The sequence below is a fragment of the Mastigoproctus giganteus genome, chromosome 7, assembly GCF_048544385.1.
Source record: "Mastigoproctus giganteus isolate SK-2022 chromosome 7, ASM4854438v1, whole genome shotgun sequence".
Taxonomy (NCBI): Eukaryota; Metazoa; Arthropoda; class Arachnida; order Uropygi; family Thelyphonidae; genus Mastigoproctus; species Mastigoproctus giganteus.
In genome coordinates this window covers 217,108,656-217,131,166 of record NC_143581.1, presented here as the reverse complement: position 1 = coordinate 217,131,166, position 22,511 = coordinate 217,108,656, and the positions used below count along the sequence as shown (strand labels likewise).

The 22,511-nt window shown below is 36.8% G+C and overlaps 1 protein-coding gene across 4 annotated transcripts in view; it reads right to left on the bottom strand.

The window, feature by feature from the left end:
* Nucleotides 1-22,511, bottom strand: part of LOC150083681 (extracellular matrix organizing protein FRAS1-like) — an 866,422-nt gene that overhangs the window by 368,033 nt on the left and 475,878 nt on the right. For all 4 annotated transcript variants that reach the window (XR_016547213.1, XM_090378121.1, XM_090378123.1 and 1 more), the window contains 2 exons: nt 19,978-20,161; nt 3,483-3,791 (listed from right to left, as the gene is read on the bottom strand). Coding sequence is in view for 3 of the 4 variants with exons in the window: in XM_090378121.1 (XP_090234247.1) it covers nt 3,483-3,791; nt 19,978-20,161 (493 nt within the window). In the remaining variant the exon portion in view is untranslated. The remainder of the gene's footprint in view (nt 1-3,482; nt 3,792-19,977; nt 20,162-22,511) is intronic.

Genomic DNA, 22,511 nt, shown 5'->3' with positions numbered 1-22,511 from the left:
GCATCCTCCGTATTTGTGGTCACGGGCTCGAAACCCGATCTAATCAAGAAGCGTGTGCTACGCACTGCTGCTCCTGCCCACCTGGCTATGAAGGCACCATCTATAAGGCCTTGAATGGGTTGAGCATGCTGAATTCTGATGGGATTCTTCCGCTTGCTTAGATTATGAACCTAAAAGGACATAAATTCAAATTGAGAAAAGACAATTGTAAAATAGATGTGCAGAAATTTGCCTTTAGCCAGCAGGTGGTTAATTGCTGTAACAAACTTCCATCTGTCGTTGTTGAAGTAGATAGCTTAAATAAATTCAAGGAGGAACTGGACAAACTTTTAGAGTGAATGGTTGTGTGAATTTTTTTTTTGACTGATGCTACATAAGCTCATATGCTTGCTTTCTTGTATCAGATGCTTCTATTACTATTACTAAGTTGAATCTGTTTGTGCAGGGCAACATTTCTCAAACTGGAAGGTGTAATGCAATGTGCTGTCATTATCAGAACTATGGATAGGATTTCTGGTCAATGAAAGAAGGTCATTAATATACAAGAGAAATATGGATGTGCGAAATAGTTTTTTTTTTTTTTTTTGGGTTGATGCTACATAAGCTCATATGCTTGCTTTCTTGCATCAGATGCCCCCACCACTACTACCTTGGACAAGAAAGTTCAACAGATGGAAACAACATGATGTAAATTGAACAGTGCATAAAATTGGGATGGCAAACGTTTAGAAAACTAATATAGTCATTGAGACAGAGTTGCAAGTTTTCTTGACACTCTGTTTCAAATGAAAAGTTTCTGATCAATATATCCTCCCTTTCCTAACATATGGTTGTGAAACATGGACATTGAGTGCCAAAGCTTTACAAAGACTGAGGGTGACAGAAAGAAGCATGGAGTGCCAAATTTTGAACTTAACCAAAAGACACTGAAAAATATGTGCATGGATTTGCCAACAAATCAAGGTCTGTAATATCATTGAAAGAATAAAGCACTTAAAATGGAAATAGGCAGGTCACAGATCAAGAAAAACTGAAGACAGATGAACCAAATAAATTTTGGAATGAATACCACTTGACTCAAAATGCCCAAGAAAAAGACCAAAGATAATGTGGATTAATGAAATTGTGAAATTTGTTGGTGTACAATGGCATGAGAAAGCAGGACTGCAGTTGCTAGAAATTGAGGAGGCCTTCATACTGCAATGGATCAATACAGACTGATGATGATCCCTGGTAGCAAAATTCCTATAAATCATGATAAAACTCCATAAGCTGTCCTGGCAGTATGTCAGCACCACTTAGAAAATGTCATACTGGAATGCATAATTACTCCCAGGTCTTTTTCATTCTCCACTATCCCCAAGTGTTTTACTACACAGCTTGATATCAACATGGGATTACTACCCATATGCAGTACATTGCATTTGTCAACATGCCACTTCACAGCCAATCTCTCATTAATCACCCTTATGGACCTTCATATCATTTGCAAACTTAGATACTAAGCCTGATAAGCCTTCATCAATATCATTAATAAATATAAAAAAGTACAAGGTCCAGCTCTGAACCACCAATAATAACAGTAGTCCAAGAACAGCAGTGCACTGATAACTAGTCTGTTTTTGCCCACTGAACCATTCCTTTATCCATAACAATAATTGACTACCCCTACCTCACACTGCTTCCATTTTTACAGGAGTCTTATTTGAAACAGTATCAAAAACTTTTCTGAAATCTAAGTATATGATGTTAAAATTATTTTTTTCATCCAGTTCATCTGTTACAGCATCCAATGAGACTGATCAGACAAGATAGCCCCTTAGCAAATTCATGTTGTGACTGCAGTATAACTACATTCCTGTCTAGATGGTCCAGCATAACTTCTTTAACCAGTGACTTCATAATTTTCCTTGGAACAGAAGTCAAGTTCCTAGGTCTATAATAATTAATATAACCATTTGATTCCCTTTGAATTGGGGATGCATTTGCACATCTCCAGTCCATAAGGACCTCCCCTTTATCCAAAGAATAGCCTTATAATTATGGATAAATGTTTGCTGTCATCTTTTGCTGCCTCTCTTAACAAAACTGAACAGATCCCATTCATTTCCTGGCATCTATTATACATTTAACTTCAATTTCCCTTCCGCTTTACCCTCAGTTATCACAAAGTCATTTAGCTCCCTGTTAGAATCTGATACACTTCTGGCATCCCCAGCCCTAAAAAATTCCTCATGTGTGAATGTGGATGCAAAATATCTATTCCATTTGTCAGCAACCTCAGAAGGATCAATGGTTAAACTATTCATAATTAGTAGATTAATGTGATTAATCCTCTTCTTGCATTTGCATAAGTAAAGTCTTTGCTACTTTTCTTTGCAATTTTTCTAGACACCTTGTAATCTGCCTCAGCTTGCCTAACCTTCTTTGTGACTTGATTTCCAAACTAGTTTATATATACTGTAGACTTATGTATTCACCTGATAATTTATGTGCATCCCATGTATTTTCTTCTCTGACATGAGTCTGTTCGGTTGCATTTAGTTCAAAGCCTTGAACAGTATCTCTTAGTTGGTATAAAAGCATAGTAGCTTCTCTGAATGCTACTGTTTATAATTTGCTTTTAATAACATCATCAGTTGGTCCCACTATGTGAAATTTAAAAACTGTTTGCGACCACTGTACTCACCCTTATGAAAGTAAAAGCACTTCCCTTTGCCCTGCAGTTGACAGCAGTAACATCATTAAGAAAGTCACATCAATACGATGTGATCACTACCATCTAGAGGTTCCCTTACCTATTAATGCATGAAGGTTTGTTACTGATAACCAGATCAAGAATATTCGATTTTCTTATCCTCTTTAACACATTGGTGCAGAAAACAGTAATCCAATAAATTCACACTCCTGCTAATGTGTGCAATCCACAAGCCCCAGTCAATATCTGGTAAGTTAAAATCCTCCATTATAAAAGATTCTGATTTATTGGCCCAATCTATTTCTCTATATAGTTGTTTGGTATAGTGATCACAGTCATTATGCTTATAACACATACTCATTTTTGTTTTCCCAGTGTTTATTATCCCACTAAAATGACTCAACATTGCACTGGTTACCAATGTCAACTGCATGCACTATCTTAGATATTATGTGCTTCTTAATTAAGAACACTATCTTAGATATTATGTGCTTCTTAACTAAGAACACTATCTTAGATATTATGTGCTTCTTAACTAAGAACATAATGGAAAATTTGAATTTCTAATTTTCATAAGAATTTCTTTACTGATAAAGAAATTCTCATGTTTAGAGAATTTCTTTATCAGTAAAGAAATTTGCCTTAGTGATATGAGATATGAAAACCCCATTTTTGATCTGCCCATCAAAAGTTTATACTTGTATATTTTATTCAAAATGCAATATAATGAACATAAAAATAATAATTTTTTTGAAATATTAATATATCAACAACATACACTTACCTATAATATTAATAAAAAATATTTGTGCCAATAAGCTATTCTGGGCTGGATCAACTACGCTAAACTGAAATGAATCTCTCTGAGATACCTCCTTTGATTGATGTACGTACCACACATGACTAAGATCAAGGTCACTCTGAAAAAATGAATTAAATGGAAGTGATGATGATAGCATCTCTTGATGATTTCCAGAAGAAATAAACAGTTGGCCCAAATGAGGATCTCTAGTAACAACATATTCAAGTTGACTGCTGTCTGAATCCACATCTTCAGCTCTTAAAATATCGCTAGTTATTGGTGAAGAAGTACCTATGGGGGAAAAAAAAAAAAAAAAAATTCGCATTGCTCAGAATATTTCTTATTATTTTGCTATTTTTTTTTTTTAATTAGACATTTTAATGAGACATTTGCACTTCTTCAGTTAGAATTGAAGAAGTGCAAATGTCTCATTCATTCATAATGGAAGAACTCAGGTAAAGGTAAGTAGATATAGACTAGTGAGTTTGACTTCTGTGACAGGTAAAATAATGGAATCAGTGATTAAAGATTCACAATACACAAACATCTTGATAAAAATGAAATTCTAAAGGGATCACACTATGGGTTAATTGTTATAGTAAAGTAGTAAGTTTAGAAGCAGGAAACACTTACATTTTACTAAAGCTTTTGATTCAGTCTGCTGCCTCCCCATCAGGGCTGGCTGCATGAGAGAGAGAGAGAGAGAGAGAGAGAGAGAGAGAGAGAGAGAGAGAGAGAAGCAATTAATCAGCATTCTTGAATGTGGATTTGTAGCAAGCAGAGTCTCTTATGGTTTAGTGTTAAGATCCCCCTCTTATTTTTGATTTTCTTCAATGATATTGATTAAAATATATATATAGGGGTCAAATTTTCTGATGATTTCAAGGAAACAGGATGGTAAACAATTGAGACGAGGTTATGCTGCTTCAGAATGGCATAGATCAGCTACACATATAATCTGAAAGATAGCAACTGAAGTTTAATCTTAGTAACAGTAAGGTCTTGCATCTGGGAAAAAGAAATCTGGAGGTAACAAGCAGCAGTTCAGGATAAAAAAGATTTAGGAGTTATGATACAAGCAGACATGAAGTTTTCCATGCAGAGTAAGCATATGGCAAGGAAGACTCACAGCATACTATCAATGATCTGATACTTGTTTTTCCTTCTAATTTTTAAAGCTTATGGTACATAAGCTTTAAAAATTAAAAGGAAAAACAAGTATCTTATACTTATGTCTAAGTTATTCATTTTAAAAGTCTAATGGAATTAATATAGTATTAATCAAACTAAATGATGTAAGCAACAAACTTATTTTGTATCGGCCAAAGAAAATAAACACTGTATAGACAACTAACACACTAGCTGTCAGACAACCAACACACTAGTGTACTATCAATGATCTATAGGACCTTTGTAAGAAGATCATGATATTATTATTCCACTTTATAAAATGATTGTACATCATATTTGGAATGTTGTATTCAGATCTACAGGCCTCACCTAAAAAAAAAAAATACAGAACTTACAGAGAGGTTTCAAGAATAAGGGCAACTAGATTAGTTGTGAGTACTAAGAATTATCCCTATGAGGAGCATTTTAGAAGATGTGAACTGCAAAGCCTGGAGACTAGATCTTAGAGGTAATCCGATCAAAAAATTTAAGGCCCTTAAAGGAATAAACAAAATTTTGGGAAACAACAGAAGATTAAGTTGTATGAAATTCACCTAAAGGTAGTGTGTTGTTATCACTGGAATAAGTTGTTTCACAGATAGTTAAGGAAGAGAGTCTGACAAAGTTAAAGGCAGAACTGAGTGGTTACTTTTTAGTGATGGACCAACTTTAATCAAGTTACGGTTTTTATTCTTTTGGTTAATACAAAATAAGAGAGGAGAGTCTGCTGACGAGGCTACTAGAGACGGTCGTTTTCAAAGCCGCTAAGTGGATTTTTCTTATTTATTGATTTGAAATTATTGTTTTTCTAAAACTTTTGATTTAAATTTAGTAGTATAACATTATTTTGTGATTTTCTGATTAATTTGGTGTATTTATTCTTTACTCGGCCTTGTAATTGCATAAAAGTATCGGTAAAGGTTTCCACGTGTTTCAACTCCGCTAACCGTTCGTAATTTTCCCGCCTTTGTGATACGATATACCGTACTAGATAGCGTTAGTTGAACTTCGTTAGCAGTTAAATTGTACGTTTAAATAAATACATATAACGACTTAGATTACAAACGTAATATAATTAATTTTATTTAACATAATTAATTATACATATAACCACTTAGGTCACGTAACATAAATAATTAGTAAAAACAAATAATTAATACATAACTTGATACAAAAGTTATATAAAGGGATTTCGCAGATAACACTCGTTACTGAAACGTAAATATTTCGTAGATAACACTCGTTACTGAAACGTAAATATTCCGTAGATAACACTCGTTACTGAAACATAAATATAGCGTTATAACTGTGTTTGGATACAAGTTTAGGATTTAATTTTGTACAGAAATCGAAATTTTATTGAAAGTAACTCTAAATCATGACTCAAACCAGAGCAGCAAAGCAAAGGGCTCAAGCTAATGGGAATGCTGTGGCCCAGGGGAGAACTGAGGGGGGCAGTTGTCCTCTGAATCACAGCCTTGTAAGATGCACTATTTGCTTGATGTTTGCGGAGCAGTCAAGTATGGGACATGATACTGCCATGGGGGATGTCTTTGTGTGTGTGCGATGCAAGGAGTGTAAGGAGATAAGGCGACAACTCAGCGTTGTTATGGGCCTATATGAGAGCTTGAAGGATAGGGTGGATGCCCTCGAAGGATTACAAGTGAGGGGCCCATCAAGCTCTCAGCTGCCCACACCAATGCCAGAGCTTGCACTTGGTCATCGCGGAACACAGCGGCAACCCCCAAGGCAGAATGCGCTGGTCCCAAAGGAACTAGTAGTTGTTGGTGACTCTATTGTCAGGGAAACGGGAAACATGCTTTGTAAAAAGGATAGGTGGAATAGGACCAGGGTATGTCTGCCAGGGGCAAAAGTTGATGACGTTGTAGAGCGGATATCATCTTTTAAGGGCACAAAAGGTGATATAGTTGTACACGTTGGCACTAATGACATTAAGAGTAGGAGACCGGCGGAATTACTTGACAAGTACAGGTCACTGATGAAAAAAAGCCGTGAATTAGGGTTGAAATTGAAAGTGTCTGCAATTCTGCCCAGACACGATAGAAGGGAGTATATGATGAGAGCCCTGTCAATCAATTCGGCCCTGGAAAGATTGTGCAGGGCTCAAGGGGTAGAATTTTTTTCAGCCTGGTCTGTACTTGTTAACAGGAGAGACTGCTTCTACAGGGATGGGATACACTTAAATAGAAAGGGTGCAAGAATGTTTGCTGATGCTATCGAGGCAATGTTAGGTGGGGCGGAAAACTGCTAGATTGGGGGGATACAAGGACTAATAGATTAACAGTAGCCACTGGCAGAGGTGAAAGTGATTCTTGCACTGCTTCTATTGGAATGAGCCGCAGCCTGGAAAATAAGATGCAGGATATTTCAGAGACTGCTGGGAATCATTGGGGTACAAGTAAACACATGGGTTGTGTTAGGGTAGCTAAGAAAAAGAACAGGTGCATGTATACTTGTGTGTACACCAATGCTAGGAGTTTAGTAAATAAATTTGATGAATTTGAGGTATTGCTCAAAACATCAAAGGCAGATATTGTGGGGATTTCAGAGACGTGGTGTCACACAGATATAAGAAATGCAGAACTGGAATTTGGGGAGTACAATGTCTACAGAAAGGATAGACAGGATAGGAAGGGAGGAGGGGTTATGCTATTAGTTAAAAAACACATAAAATCCAAGGAAGTGAAGCCAGTCGACATCGCTGGACAGTGCAGTGTCGAGTCAGTTTGGTGTGACATAAGCATTGGGAGATCAAAATTGAGAGTAGGAGTGTGCTATAGGCCTAATGACTCTGATGAGTATAATAAGAAACTGTTCGGAGAAATAGAGTGGGCCAGTAAATCAGAGAGTCTTATAATGGGGGATTTTAATTTCCCAGATATTGACTGGAATTTGGGAGCTGGTCACTCACACAGTAGCAAGGCTTTTGTGGATTTATTGGATGATTGTTTTCTACATCAGCATGTTCGGGAGGCAACTAGAGGGAGTAATACTCTTGATTTGATTATCAGTAGTGATTCTTCATGCATTAAGAATCTGCAGATAAATGAACCACTTGGTGGCAGTGATCACAGTGTGCTGAAGTGGGAGTTACTCAAAGAGGTAACTACCATTAGGGGTAAAGGGAAGGGGTATTGCTTTCGTAAAGGCGACTACAATGGACTGAGACAGTATTTAAATTCTATACAGTGGGATCAACTGATGATATTGCCAACAGCAAATTCAAAATGGGAAGCATTCAAAGAACTTATCGTGGAAGCTACTAGGCTTTACATACCAACTAAGAAATATTGTTCAAGGTTTAGGCCTAAATGGTTGTCAGATAAACTAATGAGGCATATGGCAGAGAAGAAAAATGCATGGGATACATACAAATTAACACGTGACACGGACGCCTATGATAGATACAAGTTGATCTGTAACCAAGTTACAAAGGAGGTTAGGCAGACGAAGGCAGATTACGAGAGATCCTTGGCAAGGGATGCGAAGAAAAACAGCAAAGAGTTCTTTACTTATGTAAACTCTAGAAGGAAGGGGATGAATCAGATTGGTCCACTTGAGATCGATGGGTCAACTGTTGATGACCCTGCTCGGGTAGCTAACAAACTAAATGAATATTTTGCATCGACATTCAGACATGAGGAGTTATTCAGCGAGGGGAATGCCAGAGGTGTATTCAACTCTAGCAGTAAGCTAGAGAATCTTGTAATAACTGAGAGCAAAGTGGAGGAGAAATTGTTGAAGATAAACACAAGAAAGGCACCTGGGGTGGATGGGATCTATCCAGTTATATTAAAGGAGGCAGCAAAGGAGGTAAGCAAACCCTTAGCCATAATTATGAGAGCTTCCTTGGACTCAGGGGAGGTACCCATTGACTGGAGATGTGCAAATGTGACCCCAATTCACAAAGGGGGATCAAAGGCTGACACAAGTAATTATAGACCTGTGAGTTTAACTTCTGTTCCCGGAAAATTAATGGAGGCACTGGTGAAAGAAGCACTGCAGGATCATCTAGACAAGACTTCAGTTATAGCTAGGACACAGCATGGTTTTGTTAAGGGGAAGTCTTGCCTGACCAATTTGATTGGATACTATGATGCAGTCACAAAAGAACTGGATGCAGGGAATAACTTTGATATTATATACTTGGATCTTAGAAAGGCTTTTGATACTGTTGCACATGGAAGACTGCTGCACAAATTGGAGCAGTGTGGCATTGGAGGCAAGTTGCTGCTATGGATAAAGGGGTGGTTGAGGGGGAGAAGACAGAGAGTGGTAATCAATGGACACTGCTCATCGTGGACTAATGTTATTAGTGGAGTCCCTCAGGGTTCAGTATTGGGGCCTTTATTGTTTTCTGTATTTATAAATGATATTGATGATGGTATATCAGGCTTAATGTCCAAGTTTGCAGACGATACGAAGGTTGGCAGGGTTGTCAAGGACACTACTGACACTATGCTGCTGCAACAGGATTTGGAAAGGTTGAGCAGATGGGCTTCGAGGTGGCAAATGAAGTTTAACATTGACAAATGTAAAGTACTACATATGGGAAACAGCAACCCCAGAGCAACGTATCAACTCTGTGGTACTACACTGACAGTGGTAGAGAATGAAAGGGACCTGGGGGTGGTGGTGCAGGCAGATATGAAGTTCTCTGAGCAGTGCAGACGAGCTGCAAGAGTAGCTCATGGTGTATTGTCAATGATATATAGGAATTTTTCTAGCAGGGATAAGGAGGTGATTATTCCCTTGTATAAGGCAATGGTCAGGCCACACCTAGAGTACTGTATACAGGCCTGGAGGCCTCATTTCAGGAAGGATGTAGAGCTGCTGGAACGAGTACAGAGAAGGGCAACTAGATTGGTGAATGGGACAAAGGGGTTCTCTTACGAAGAAAGGCTTAAGTTTTGCAAATTACAGTGTCTGGAAACTAGGCACCAGCGGGGTGATCTGATAGAGGTGTACAAAGCCTTGAATGGTTTGAGCATGCTCAATGCTGATGGGATTCTTCCTCTAGCTCAGAAAAATCACCTGAGAGGGCATAAATTCAAATTGAGGAAAGACAGATGTAGGATAGATGTGCGGAAATTTGCCTTTAGCCAGCGGGTGGTTGGTGGGTGGAACAGACTTCCATCCCTTGTCGTGGAAGTTGATAGCCTGAATAAGTTTAAGGCTCAGCTGGACAGGTATTTCGAACGAACAGAGGGGTGAAGTGGAAGTGGTTATTTTTATTTATTTATGTTACTTTTTTTTTTTTTTTTTTTTTGGCTGATGCTGCATAAGCTTGCTTTCTTGCATCAAATGCCTCTACTAATGCTAATGCTAATGCTAAGTTTGTTGCTTATCACCATTTGGTTTGATTAATACAGTACTATACTAATTCCTTGAACTTGAACTTGGCCTGTTATAACATACGATCACTCATCGGTGAAGACAGGATATTAGAGCTGGAAAAGGAATTAGAAAATGTGAATTGGAATATCATCGGTTTGGCTGAAACAAGAAGAAGAAATGAATCACTTATAAGTTTATCAAGTGGAAATCTGCTGTACACCAATGGAAACAGTGAAAGGAGTGAAGGTGGAGTTGGGTTTCAGGTCCATAAAGATTTTAAAAACAACATTTTGGAATTCAAAAGTACATCACCAGGGGTGTCAAGACTAATACTCAAGATTTCTAAGAGGTACAAGCTAAAGATTATAATGATTTATGCACCAACATCGAGGCATGATGATGAAGAGGTTGAAGAAATGTACACTGAAACTGAGAGTCTTCTTGATGAGCAGAAAACCCACTACACCATAATAATAGTGTTATTATTCAATGCTAAGGTTGGAAAAAGGCAAAACAGCGCAGAAAGAGGAACTATAGGAAATTTTGGAATTGGTGAAAGAAATAAAAGAGGTGAAAGACTTGTGGAATTTGCAGAATCTCAAGGAATGTCAGTAATGAACACTTTTTTCAAGAAAAGGGTGAACAGAAAGTGGACATGGAAGAGTCCAAATGGATTAACAACTAATGAAATCGACTTCATCCTCACTAACAGAAGATATATTGTGACTGATGTTACCGTCCTGAATAAGGTAAATGTTGGAAGTGATCACAGAATGGTAAGATGTACACTTGATATAGATGTAGGAAAGGAAAGGAAAAAACTGACTCGAGTAAATAATACAAAGGTCTTTGGGATAACAGAAGAGGAGAAAAAGCAGTATGTACTGGAACTTAAGAACAAGTATGAGCTTCTGCAGACTGCTGAGGACCAAGATATCGACGAGGAATATTACAATTTTTTGAAAGTGATAAAGCCCAAGAAACCTATAGGGAAACAGAAATCCAAAGAAGAAAAAATTAGTCAAGAAACACTTGTCATGATGAACCAAAGACGACAAATGAAGAGCAAGAAAAACACTGACAGGGAGAAAATTGAGTATACTGAGTTATGCAAAGCCATTAGAAAGAGACTCAGAGAGGACATAAGAAGATTTAACACAAGAAAAGTAGAACAAGCATTAAGGGAAAACAAAGGATTTAAATTAGCAGCCATGAGCAGTAATACAGAAAGACAAATGATACTGAAACTGAAGAATAGCGATGGTGTACTTATAAACAGCAGAGAAGGCATAATTCAAATAGCAGAAGACTACTATAGAGAATTATACAAGGAGCGAGGGAATGATACCAGCAGTAGGGAAGATGGATTGCAAAGTAGCAACACATACGACATACCCGATATTCTTCCTGATGAGGTAGAACATGCATTGAAGAAAATGAAGAATCGGAAAGCCCCGGGGGAAGATGAAGTTACTGTAGAGTTGTTAAAATTGGGAGGAAGAGACAAAACACAAAAACTGGCAAGGCTCTTCACAAAGTGCATTAGAAAAGGTGCGATGCCTAAGCAGTGGAATAATGCAATCATAGTTTTGCTGCATAAGAAAGGAGATAAATCAGAAATTGGAAATTATAGACCAATTAGCTTGTTATCCCACATCTACAAGTTGTTCACAAGGGTCATTACTAACAGATTAGAAAGAATACTTGATGAGAATCAACCGAAAGAGCAAGCTGGCTTTAGGACAGGATTCTCAACTATGGATCACCTTCACGTAATATCACAGCTAATGGAGAAAGGAAATGAATATAAAACACCATTATGCCTGGCATTTGTGGATTATGAAAAGGCATTTGACTCCATACAGCATAAGGCAATGTTTCGGGCACTGGAAAGACGAGGCATAGATACTCCATATATTATGATTTTGAAGAAAATATATGAGAGTGCTACATCCTTTATTAGACTAGACAAAGACAGTAGCAAATTTAAAATCGAGAAAGGAGTTCGACAAGGAGACACAATATCTCCGAAGCTGTTTACTGCTGCCCTTGAGGAAGCTTTCAGAAGATTAGACTGGTCGCAGAAAGGAGTCAATGTGAACGGAGAGTACCTAAACCATTTACGATTTGCAGATGACATTGTGGTCATAAGCCACGATCCCAAAGAATTAGAGGAAAATCTTAATCAGTTATGCACAGTTAGTAAGGATTTTGGACTAAAGATGAATATGGCTAAAACAAAAGTAATGATGAACAAGTATGCCATGGAAAGGGAAATAATGATTGAAGGAGCAGTAATTGAAAAGGTGGAGTCATATACTTATCTGGGACAAGTTATTAGCTGTAATAATGATAAATGGCTGGAAGTCAAGAGAAGAATAAATTTTGGATGGATAGCATTCAGGAAATATAGTCACATACTGAAGAGCAATATCCCAGTTTGTCTGAAACGTAAAATAATGAATCAATGTATACTCCCCACCATGACTTATGGAAGTGAAACTTGGGCACTCACCAAAAGAATGGAAGAGAAGCTAAGAACTACACAGCAAAGAATGGAATGAATTATATTGGGAATCAGACTGTTAGATAAGAAGAGAAACACATGGATTAGGCAGCAAACTCAAGTAAAGGACATTCTTATCAAAACTAAAGAACTAAAATGGTCTTGGGCAGGACACATAGCTCGAAGACATGATGACAGATGGACTAAGAAAATAACAGAATGGTACCCAAGAGGAGCTAGAAGAAAACCTGGAAGACAAAGGCGGAGATGGATAGATGAAATTCATGAGTTTTTGAGTAGTAAATGGATGGCCAGTGCTCAAAACAGAAGGAACTGGAAAGTTGCTGGAGAGGCCTTCATCCTGCAGTGGATTGAAAATGGCTGATGATGATGATACTAATTCCATTAGACTTTTGAAATAAATAGCTTAGACATTTTATGATAAGCTTCAAAATTAGAAGAAAAACAAGTATCAGATTATCAGATTGAAAAGAAAATTATGTATTTTTATGATTTGAAAGAAAAAAAAAATTAATTAAATTAAAAACAGCAGTCCATTGCACACTTCTCTTAAAAATATAATAAACAAATAAAGACATAAGGTGAGGCCTCCTTTAAACACAGATGAAATTCAATGAGCACAGATGAAATTCAATTACCTACTTGCATGTTCTTTATTGCAATAATAATAATAAAACAATTGATATATTGCAATATTTCCCTTCATGGCCATCAGTTCAAAAAGAATTCATAGCTACTGAAGCAATGAAAACACATAATACACATAATTTATGGAGCAGATTTTTGAACTGCTGGATATTTGAACTCTTCAAATAGAAGAATTGTTAACAGAAAAATAAACAGAAGTGCTAGCAGTGGCCTCAGATTGGAACTGAGAACGTCAAAGTTCTCAGTTCCCATCTAAAAACTTCTTTCATCTGTGCAATTTACCTTATTCTACTCAACTAATCGAGATCAATAATGAAGACATCTGAACCTTGGTAGTAGCAGATTTCAAAATTACAATCTGAAAAGCTGGCTAAATTTCTCAAGTAATCAAAGCAACAACATATAAAAAAGAGTCTGAACTTGCCTTGGTAAGTTTGGAAATGACACTCTGCTATTTGAATTTCACATAAATTTATGGAAAAAAAAAATAGCACATTATTTGTTCTTCTCCGGGCTATTTCTGGAACTCTGACTGGAATAATTGGATATTGTGTGTGAATAATCATTAAAAAAGGCAATGTTTACATCCAAAGTAAATACTATTACTTACAGTAGCGCCCACCATGGCAAAATTCATTTTGAACTGTTGCAAATAATCAGACTGGTAGTGTTCAATAATACTGCTGCATTATTTAAGCAAAGCTTTAATTACAAAGTGACTTGCAGTGAAGTTTGGATTTAGAATTCTGTATATCCAAGTAAACATTTTTGCTAGTGCATCTCACTCATAAATAACAAGAAAAAAAAATGACAAAATATTTTATTAACAATTTTTTATTTGTAAAGTTATAATTTTCAGAAGGAAGCTTCAACACCAATTATGGCTTCTGTTCATGAAAAGTGAGGTGAATAATGCATTCTCACTAATGCAGGGATTGTTAAGTTTGTTTGATGCATATTTGTTTAACTGTAAGAGCATATGTTTAGTCAGAGTGATACGAAAAAAAAAAAAAATAATAAATAAAATAAATAAATAAAAAAGGTATTCTACTCAAACCAGTGATGAGAAAAAACCATTAATTCTTCAGCAAATTATACACATGCACAATGCTTTATTATTAAACCATAAGTTTTATAAAGTTAAGTAAACAAATTTCTTTAATGGGATAGTGTTTGCAAACACTATCTGAAGAAAATTGTTTATGGAAATTGTTGAATTGAACAGCTGAATTATATCAATTAACTCAGTATTTTATATCTGTACTTTTCAGAAGTTATGATGCTTAAAGTGAAACATGGAAAAAATGAGGTTAGTCAGAAAAAATTCATTACAGTTTTCAACTCACATTAAATCATAAACTTAAGTAAATAAAGCTAATTATCTACTTCATTCTCTTCAAGATAAATACAACTTTATAAAATGACTCTGCAAGCAGATGTTCTTTGAAAGGCATTATGTGGGAATTAATAATGAAAGTTAAAAGATTAAAACACTAAACTACAGATACATTAGCAAATTCAAATGGTTTACTAATATAAATAGTGGAAAAGATTTCCTAACAAAAGAACATTCAATTCACTAAATAAGATTCCATTGTTTAATGCAATTTTAATAAAATTGTCAGAAATTGATCATAGTAATCACAGTTTAACAAAAATCATAGTAAAACAGAAGATTTTTGTTAAAGCTCCTTTATTACAGTTTGGAATAATGCCAGGTGGCAAGCCTATTCTTCATCCCCTTTGTTTGAAATCCTGTATGTGCTATAGCAAAGTCAGCTGCTGGTCTTATTGTTTATAAAGTAGAGACTGCTTCTACAGGGATAGGATACGCTTAAATAGAAATGGTGCAAGAATATTTGCTGATGCTATCAAGGCAGAGTTAGGTGGATCAGAAAACTGCTAGCTTGGGGGGATACACGGACTAATAGATTAACAGTAGCCGCTGGCAGAGGTGAAAGTGATTCTTCCAGTGCTTCTATTGAAATGCAATTGACCAGCAGCCTGGAAAGCAAGGCAACAGGGATTTCCAGGACTGATGGGAGTCGTAGTGAAACAAGTAAATACATTGGCTGTGTTAGGGTAACTAACTGGCAGAGGTGAAAGTGATTCTTCCAGTGCTTCTATTGAAATGCAATTGACCAGCAGCCTGGAAAGCAAGGCAACAGGGATTTCCAGGACTGATGGGAGTCGTATGAAACAAGTAAATACATTGGCTGTGTTAGGGTAACTACGAGTAGAAACAGGTGCATGTATACTTGTGTGTACACCAATGCTAGGAGTATAGTAAATAAATTTGATGAGCTTGAAGTACTAGTCAAGACATCAAAGGCAGATATTGTTGGGATATCAGAGACATGGTGTCACACAGATATAAGCAGTGCAGAATTGGAATTTGGGGAGTACAATGTGTACAGAAAGGACAGACAGGACAGGACAGGAAGGGAGGAGGAGTTATGCTGTTAGTTAAAAAACACATAAAATCTAACGAAGTGCATCCAACTGAGGGATCAGTTGGTGGACAACAATGCCATTGTCCAACAACTGATGTTGGTGTACAATGCAATGTTGAGTCTGTTTGGTAAGACATAAGCATTGGGAAAGGAAAAATGAGAGTAGGTATGTGTTATAGGCCCAATGAATCTGATGAGTATAATGAGCAATTGTACAGAGAAATAGGTTGGGCCAGTAAATCAGAGTGTCATATAATGGGGGATTTTAATTTTCCAGTGATTGATTGGAATTTGTGGGTTGGTTACTCATACACTAGGAAGGCTTTTGTGGATTCATTGGATGATTGTTTTTTACAGCAGCATGTTCGGGAGGCAACTAGGAGTAATTCTCTTGATCTGATTATCAGTAGTGATTCTTCATGCGTTAAGAATCTGCAGACAAAGGAACCACTAGGTGGCAGTGATCACAGTGTTCTGAAGTGGGATTTACTCAAAGAGATAACTACCATCAGGGGTAAAGGGAAGGGTTTTTGCTTTCGTAAAGGTGACTATGGTGGTCTGAGACAGTATTTAAATTCTATATGGTGGGACCAACTGATGATGTTAACAACAAATTCAAAATGGGAAGCATTCAAAGAAATAATCTTGGAAGCTACTAGGCTTTTCATACCAACTAAGAAATATTGTTCATGATTTAGGCCTAAATGAATGTCAGATGAACCAATTGGACATGTGGCAGAGAAGTCTATGATACATATAAGCTGATCTGTAACCAAGTCACAATGGAGGTTAGGGAGGCAAAGGCAAATTACGATAAATTTTTGGCAAAGAATGCAAAGGAGAACAGCAAAGAGTTCTTTACTTATATAAACTCTAGAAGGAAGGGGATGAATCAGATTACTCCACTGGACATTGAGGGTTCAACTGTTGATGATCCTGCTCAGGTAGTTAACAAACTAAATGAATATTTTGCATCTACAATAACTGCCTCTATAACTCTTCATATTCACACATGAGGAGTTATTGAGGGAGGGGAATGCCAGAGGTGTATCAAAACTCTGGAAGTATGCTAGATAATCTTGTAATAACTGAGAGTAAGGTGGAGGAGAAATTGTTAAAGATAAACATAAGAAAGGCACATGGGGTGGATGGAATCTATCCAGTTATATTAAAGGAGGCACCTAGGGAATGGAAATGTGCAAATGTGACCCCAATCCACAAAGGAGGATCAAAGGGAGACACAGATAATTACAGACCTGTTAGTTTAACTTCTGTTCCAGGGAAAGTAATGTAAGCACTGGTTAAGGAAGAATTGTAGGATCATCTAGACAAGACTTCAGTTATAGCTCGGACACAGCATGGGTTTGGATCTTAGAAAGGCTTTTGATACTGTTGCACATGGAAGACTGCTGCACAAATTGGAGCAGTGTGGCATTGGAGACAAATTGCTGCTATGGATAAAGGGATGGTTTAGTGGGAGAAGACAGAGAGTGGTAATCAATGGACACTGCTCTTCGTGGACTAATGTTATCAGTGGAGTACCCCAGGGTTCGGTGTTGGATCCATTATTGTTTTCTGCATTCATTGATGATAATATATCAGGCTTAATGTCCAAGTTTGCAGATAATACGAAGGTCGGCAGGGTTGTTAATGACACTAATGACAGTACGCTGCTGCAACAGGATCTAGAAAAGTTGAGTAGATGGACTGAGAGGTGGCAACTGAAGTTTAACATTAACAAGTGTAAAGTATTGCATATGGGAAGCAGTATACCCAGAGTAACGCATCAACAGTGTGGTACTATACTGACAGAGGAAGAGAGTGAAAAGGACCTGGGGGTAATTGTGCAGGTAGATATGAAGTTTTCTGAGCAGTGCAGACAGTTTGCAAGAGTAGCCCATGGTGTCTTGTCAATGATATACAGGAATGTTTCTAGCAGGAATAAGGAGGTGATTATCCCCTTGTATAAGGCAATGGTCAGACCACACCTTGAGTACTGTATACGGGTCTGGGGGCCTCATTTTAAGAGGGACGTAGAGCTGTTGGAATGAGTACAGAGAAGGGCAACAAGATTAGTGAATGGAACAAAGATTTTACGAAGGCTTAAGTTTTGCAAATTACAATGTCTGGAGACTAGGCACCTGCGAGGTGATCTGCTTGAGCTGTATAAAGCCTTGAATGGTTTGAGCATGCTCAATGCTGATGGGATTCTTCCTCTAGCTCAGAATAATCACCTGAGAGGGCATAAATTCAAATTGAGAAAAGACAGTTGTAGGATAGATGTGTGGAAGTTTGCCTTTAGCCAGCGGATGGTTGATTGCTGGAACAAACTACCATCTGTCATTGTAGAAGTTGATAGCTTAAACAGATTCAAGGCAGAACTAGACAAACATTTGGAGCGGGTGGATGAGTGAAATGAGAAGGCAGTGTGTGTGTGGGTTTTTTGTTTTTTTTTCTGATGCTATATAAGATTGCTTTCTTGCATCATGTGTCCTTGCTAATGCTGAAGCTAAAAATGTTGTTTGATTTGAAGAGTTTGAAATGAACTTGAAGAGAAATGTTGACCTCATATTATAGACAGATACAGCTTGATGTTCCTGCATGTCTTACCATTCACATTTTTGATATTTCACTAAAGGTTTAGACATTCAGTTTATAATAATTAGATTTGTTAACTAACTGCAACCACTGGTGCAGCTCATTGAATACCACTATTTGAGATTAAAGAACCATTTATAGCCCATGGTGTCTAACCCATGGGGTGGTTCAGAAACAAACATCGTGCAACCTAATAAGTTGTTTCAATATCCTTGAGCAGCATTATCATAAATTTTTTTGTTGTTTAATAAAAGTGCAATGTAAATGGAATAGGACCAGGGTATGTCTTCCAGGGGCAAAGGTTGATGATGATATTGTAGAGCAGATATCATCTTTTAAGGGCACAAAAGGTGATATTGTTATACATGTTGGCACTAATAACATTAAGTGTAGGAGATCTGCAGACTTATTTACAAGTACAGATCAATGTTTAAAAAAAAGTCGCGAGTTATGGCTAAATTTGAAAATGCCTGCAGTCCTACCCAGACACGATAGGAGGAACTATATGATGAGAGCCATGTCAATAAATTCAGCCCTGGAGAGACTGTGCATGGCTCATGGGGTAGAATTTTTTTCAGCGTAGTCTGTGCTTGTTAACAATAGAGATTGCTCCTACAGGGTTGGGTTACACTTAAATAGAAAAGGTGCAAGAATATTTGCTGATGCTACAAGGCAATGTTAGGTGAGTCGGAAAACTGCTAGCATGGGGGGGGGGGATTCACAGACTAACAGATTAACAGTAGCCGCAGGCAGAGGTGGAAATGATTCTTGCACTGCTTCTATTGGAATGAACAGCAGCCTGGAAAGCAAGTTTCTGGGGATACTTTCATCAATATCATCGATGAATACACAAAACAACAATGGGCCCAGCACCGAACCCTGGGGAACTCCACTAATAACATTTGTTCACGAAGAGCAGTGTCCACTGATTATCACTCTCTGCCATCTCCCACTCAACCATCCCTTTATCCAATGTAGCAACTTACCTTTAATGCCATACCTCTCCAATTTGTATAGCAGTCTTCCATGTGCAACAGTATCAAAAGCTTTCCTGAAATCCAAGTATATGATATCAAAATTATCTTTGAAATTCAGTTATTTTGTGACCCCATCATAGTATCCAGATTTCAGCAAGAATTCTCAGGGTCATATAGTGATCACACACTATTGGTTGCATGATATCATCACTACATTTGAATGGTTTGAGTTGTTGCTGTTTAGTTATTGTAGACACTTGAACACCCGAGTTACTGTCTTTTGTTATTGACCTCTGGCCATCTTTAAATTAAAGTATCATTTAGCTGTGTGATAGGGAAGCACTGATTCTCTGTAGTCTTCTTGTAATATGGAAATATTATTATATGTATGTCAGTCATAATCATGTGGATAAATTGAATATAAATGCCTTTGAGCTCACAGGCATTTATATTGAATATAAATGCCTGTGAGCTATTCACACCAGATGCATACATATGCACATTTCACATACTCAGAAAAGAGAGTTCACACAACAGTACATTAGAAATATTTTTGAAGATTTTTATTATTTTTTTAATTTAAGACCATTCATTATTGAACATGGCCCTTATATAAAACTGATATTAAGTAAAGATTTTGGCATTTTTCTGTAAATGCCAAAGTCTTTACTCTATCCTTTCATGGGGGTATATATAATATTAAATAAAAAAAAATGTACAAAATGCAACTACCAAGACAAACTTACCTGCTTTTAATTCTAGTCCTCTATTAATAATCATGTACGGAACTTCTTGGTCAGAGATTAACACAGTCACCTGAATGCTTGCACTATCCATAAATTGGCCATCAGATGCTGCCACAGTAAAGCTGTCTACTGTAGTATTTTGCATTCCACCATGAACATAGACGATCAGATTTTGGAGGATATCCTATATTCAAAAATAACAAATTTCCTTTTTTAAATTTACACTTTCTAACATCATTTTCACCACAACTGAAAGAGTCAAATACATCTTGCAAGCAGATAATGAACATCACATAATGTGAAAATTTTCTATTTTTGACAGCCCAAAATAGTTAATTTTTGTTTTATATGATGTTCACTTCATCATCTGCATATTCTTCATCTATTTTTACACCCAGTCCCCAATCAACACGATGGATGAGTTCTTGAAAAATTTCACATAGGTTGAAATTGTAATAGTCAGACATGAATTTCCCAAAAGAAATAACATAAATGGAGGAAATGCATTCCGGCACTATAACCTGATCAATAAATTTTTAATTTTATCCTTTATTATGACTATTCTTTGGTTCATGCTTTTTGTTTTTTACTTTGTTTACATATATTTCTCATAAAACTTACTTTTAGAAAAAAAGAAAAGGTGATAAAGGTAGAAAAAATATTTAATAGATGGTACTTTTTTCTTATACTAATAAGAATTTGTATATAAAGTGCTTAGCATCATAATACACAGCCATTTCTGAATAAACAGAAAATTTTTAAGGTGGCATCGTTTTAGGTTATATCTCATATTGTGAATACCTTCACAACGAGTTGCCATGATATTGCACTACTTCGAATAAGTAACGCTTCACCTAAGGAGAAGACTAGTGTTACTTATTCTCAGATAGGTACCACCACCCAGACAGCACTGTTTCAGGGCTATTTGGCCCTTCGTCAGTGAGTGGGTAGGTACCCAAGTGATGCAATGATGGCAAAAACAGTTATGAAGTATAACTCCACAATATGAGAGATGCCTGATGGTGTATGATGTATTTAGACTAAGGCGCATTTAGGGCTAGAGCCTCAAGCTGCAAACAAATTTAGACTATGTATATAAAGTGCTTAGCATCATAATACACAGCCATTTCTGAATAAACAGAAAATTTTTAAGGTGGCATCGTTTTAGGTTATATCTCATATTGTGAATACCTTCACAACGAGTTGCCATGATATTGCACTACTTCGAATAAGTAACGCTTCACCTAAGGAGAAGACTAGTGTTACTTATTCTCAGATAGGTACCACCACCCAGACAGCACTGTTTCAGGGCTATTTGGCCCTTCGTCAGTGAGTGGGTAGGTACCCAAGTGATGCAATGATGCAATGACCCAAGTGATGCAATAACCTAAAACGATGCCACCTTAAAAATTTTCTGTTTATTCAGAAATGGCTGTGTATTATGATGCTAAGCACTTTATATACATAGTCTAAATTTGTTTGCAGCTTGAGGCTCTAGCCCTAAATGCGCCTTAGTCTAAATACATCATACACCATCAGGCATCTCTCATATTGTGGAGTTATACTTCATAACTGTTTTTGCCATCATTGCATCACTTGGGTACCTACCCACTCACTGACGAAGGGCCAAATAGCCCTGAAACAGTGCTGTCTGGGTGGTGGTACCTATCTGAGAATAAGTAACACTAGTCTTCTCCTTAGGTGAAGCGTTACTTATTCGAAGTAGTGCAATATCATGGCAACTCGTTGTGAAGGTATTCACAATATGAGATATAACCTAAAACGATGCCACCTTAAAAATTTTCTGTTTATTCAGAAATGGCTGTGTATTATGATGCTAAGCACTTTATATACATAGTCTAAATTTGTTTGCAGCTTGAGGCTCTAGCCCTAAATGCGCCTTAGACTAATAAGAATTTTAACACTTTAACTATTGTTAACATATCTTTATGTTCTTTCAAATGATGTAGATGAGAATTCTTTATGTGGCACTTTGACTTAATGTGTTTCTTCTTTTTTCTTTAAAGTTTCAATAAAGCGATAGCTGTGCACTGCTTTTTCTTTTCTTCTCTTCTCTTCTCTTCTCTTCCAACAATGTATAATAATTTATAGGCATAAAGATAGTTATTATTAGTATGGCTATACTTTACACCTCATATAATTTTCAAGGAGTGCTCAACTTGGCAGTTGTGTTCCAAGAGTTCATTTTAACTCTTCTTGATCTAATTCTGTTTCTCTTTAAAAACATCTTTCGTCAGATCTTATAAAGCTTCTTCATATATAACAAGGCTAAGCTTTTTTGAGTAGCAGTACTAACTCTTATTCTGAGAGTTGTGTGTATGACAACACCATACATCTGTTTCCTTTACTTTGTTGAAGACAATTTCTAGAGAAAGTTGAACACCACACCACACTGCTGGTGAACTTTCTTCATTACATCATCAAGCTTAAAGCCTTAAATATGTACAAACTGAGGAAGACATTTTTTCCAAACACCATTTGTGCATAATTGAGACACCTCGTTCCAGACCAGC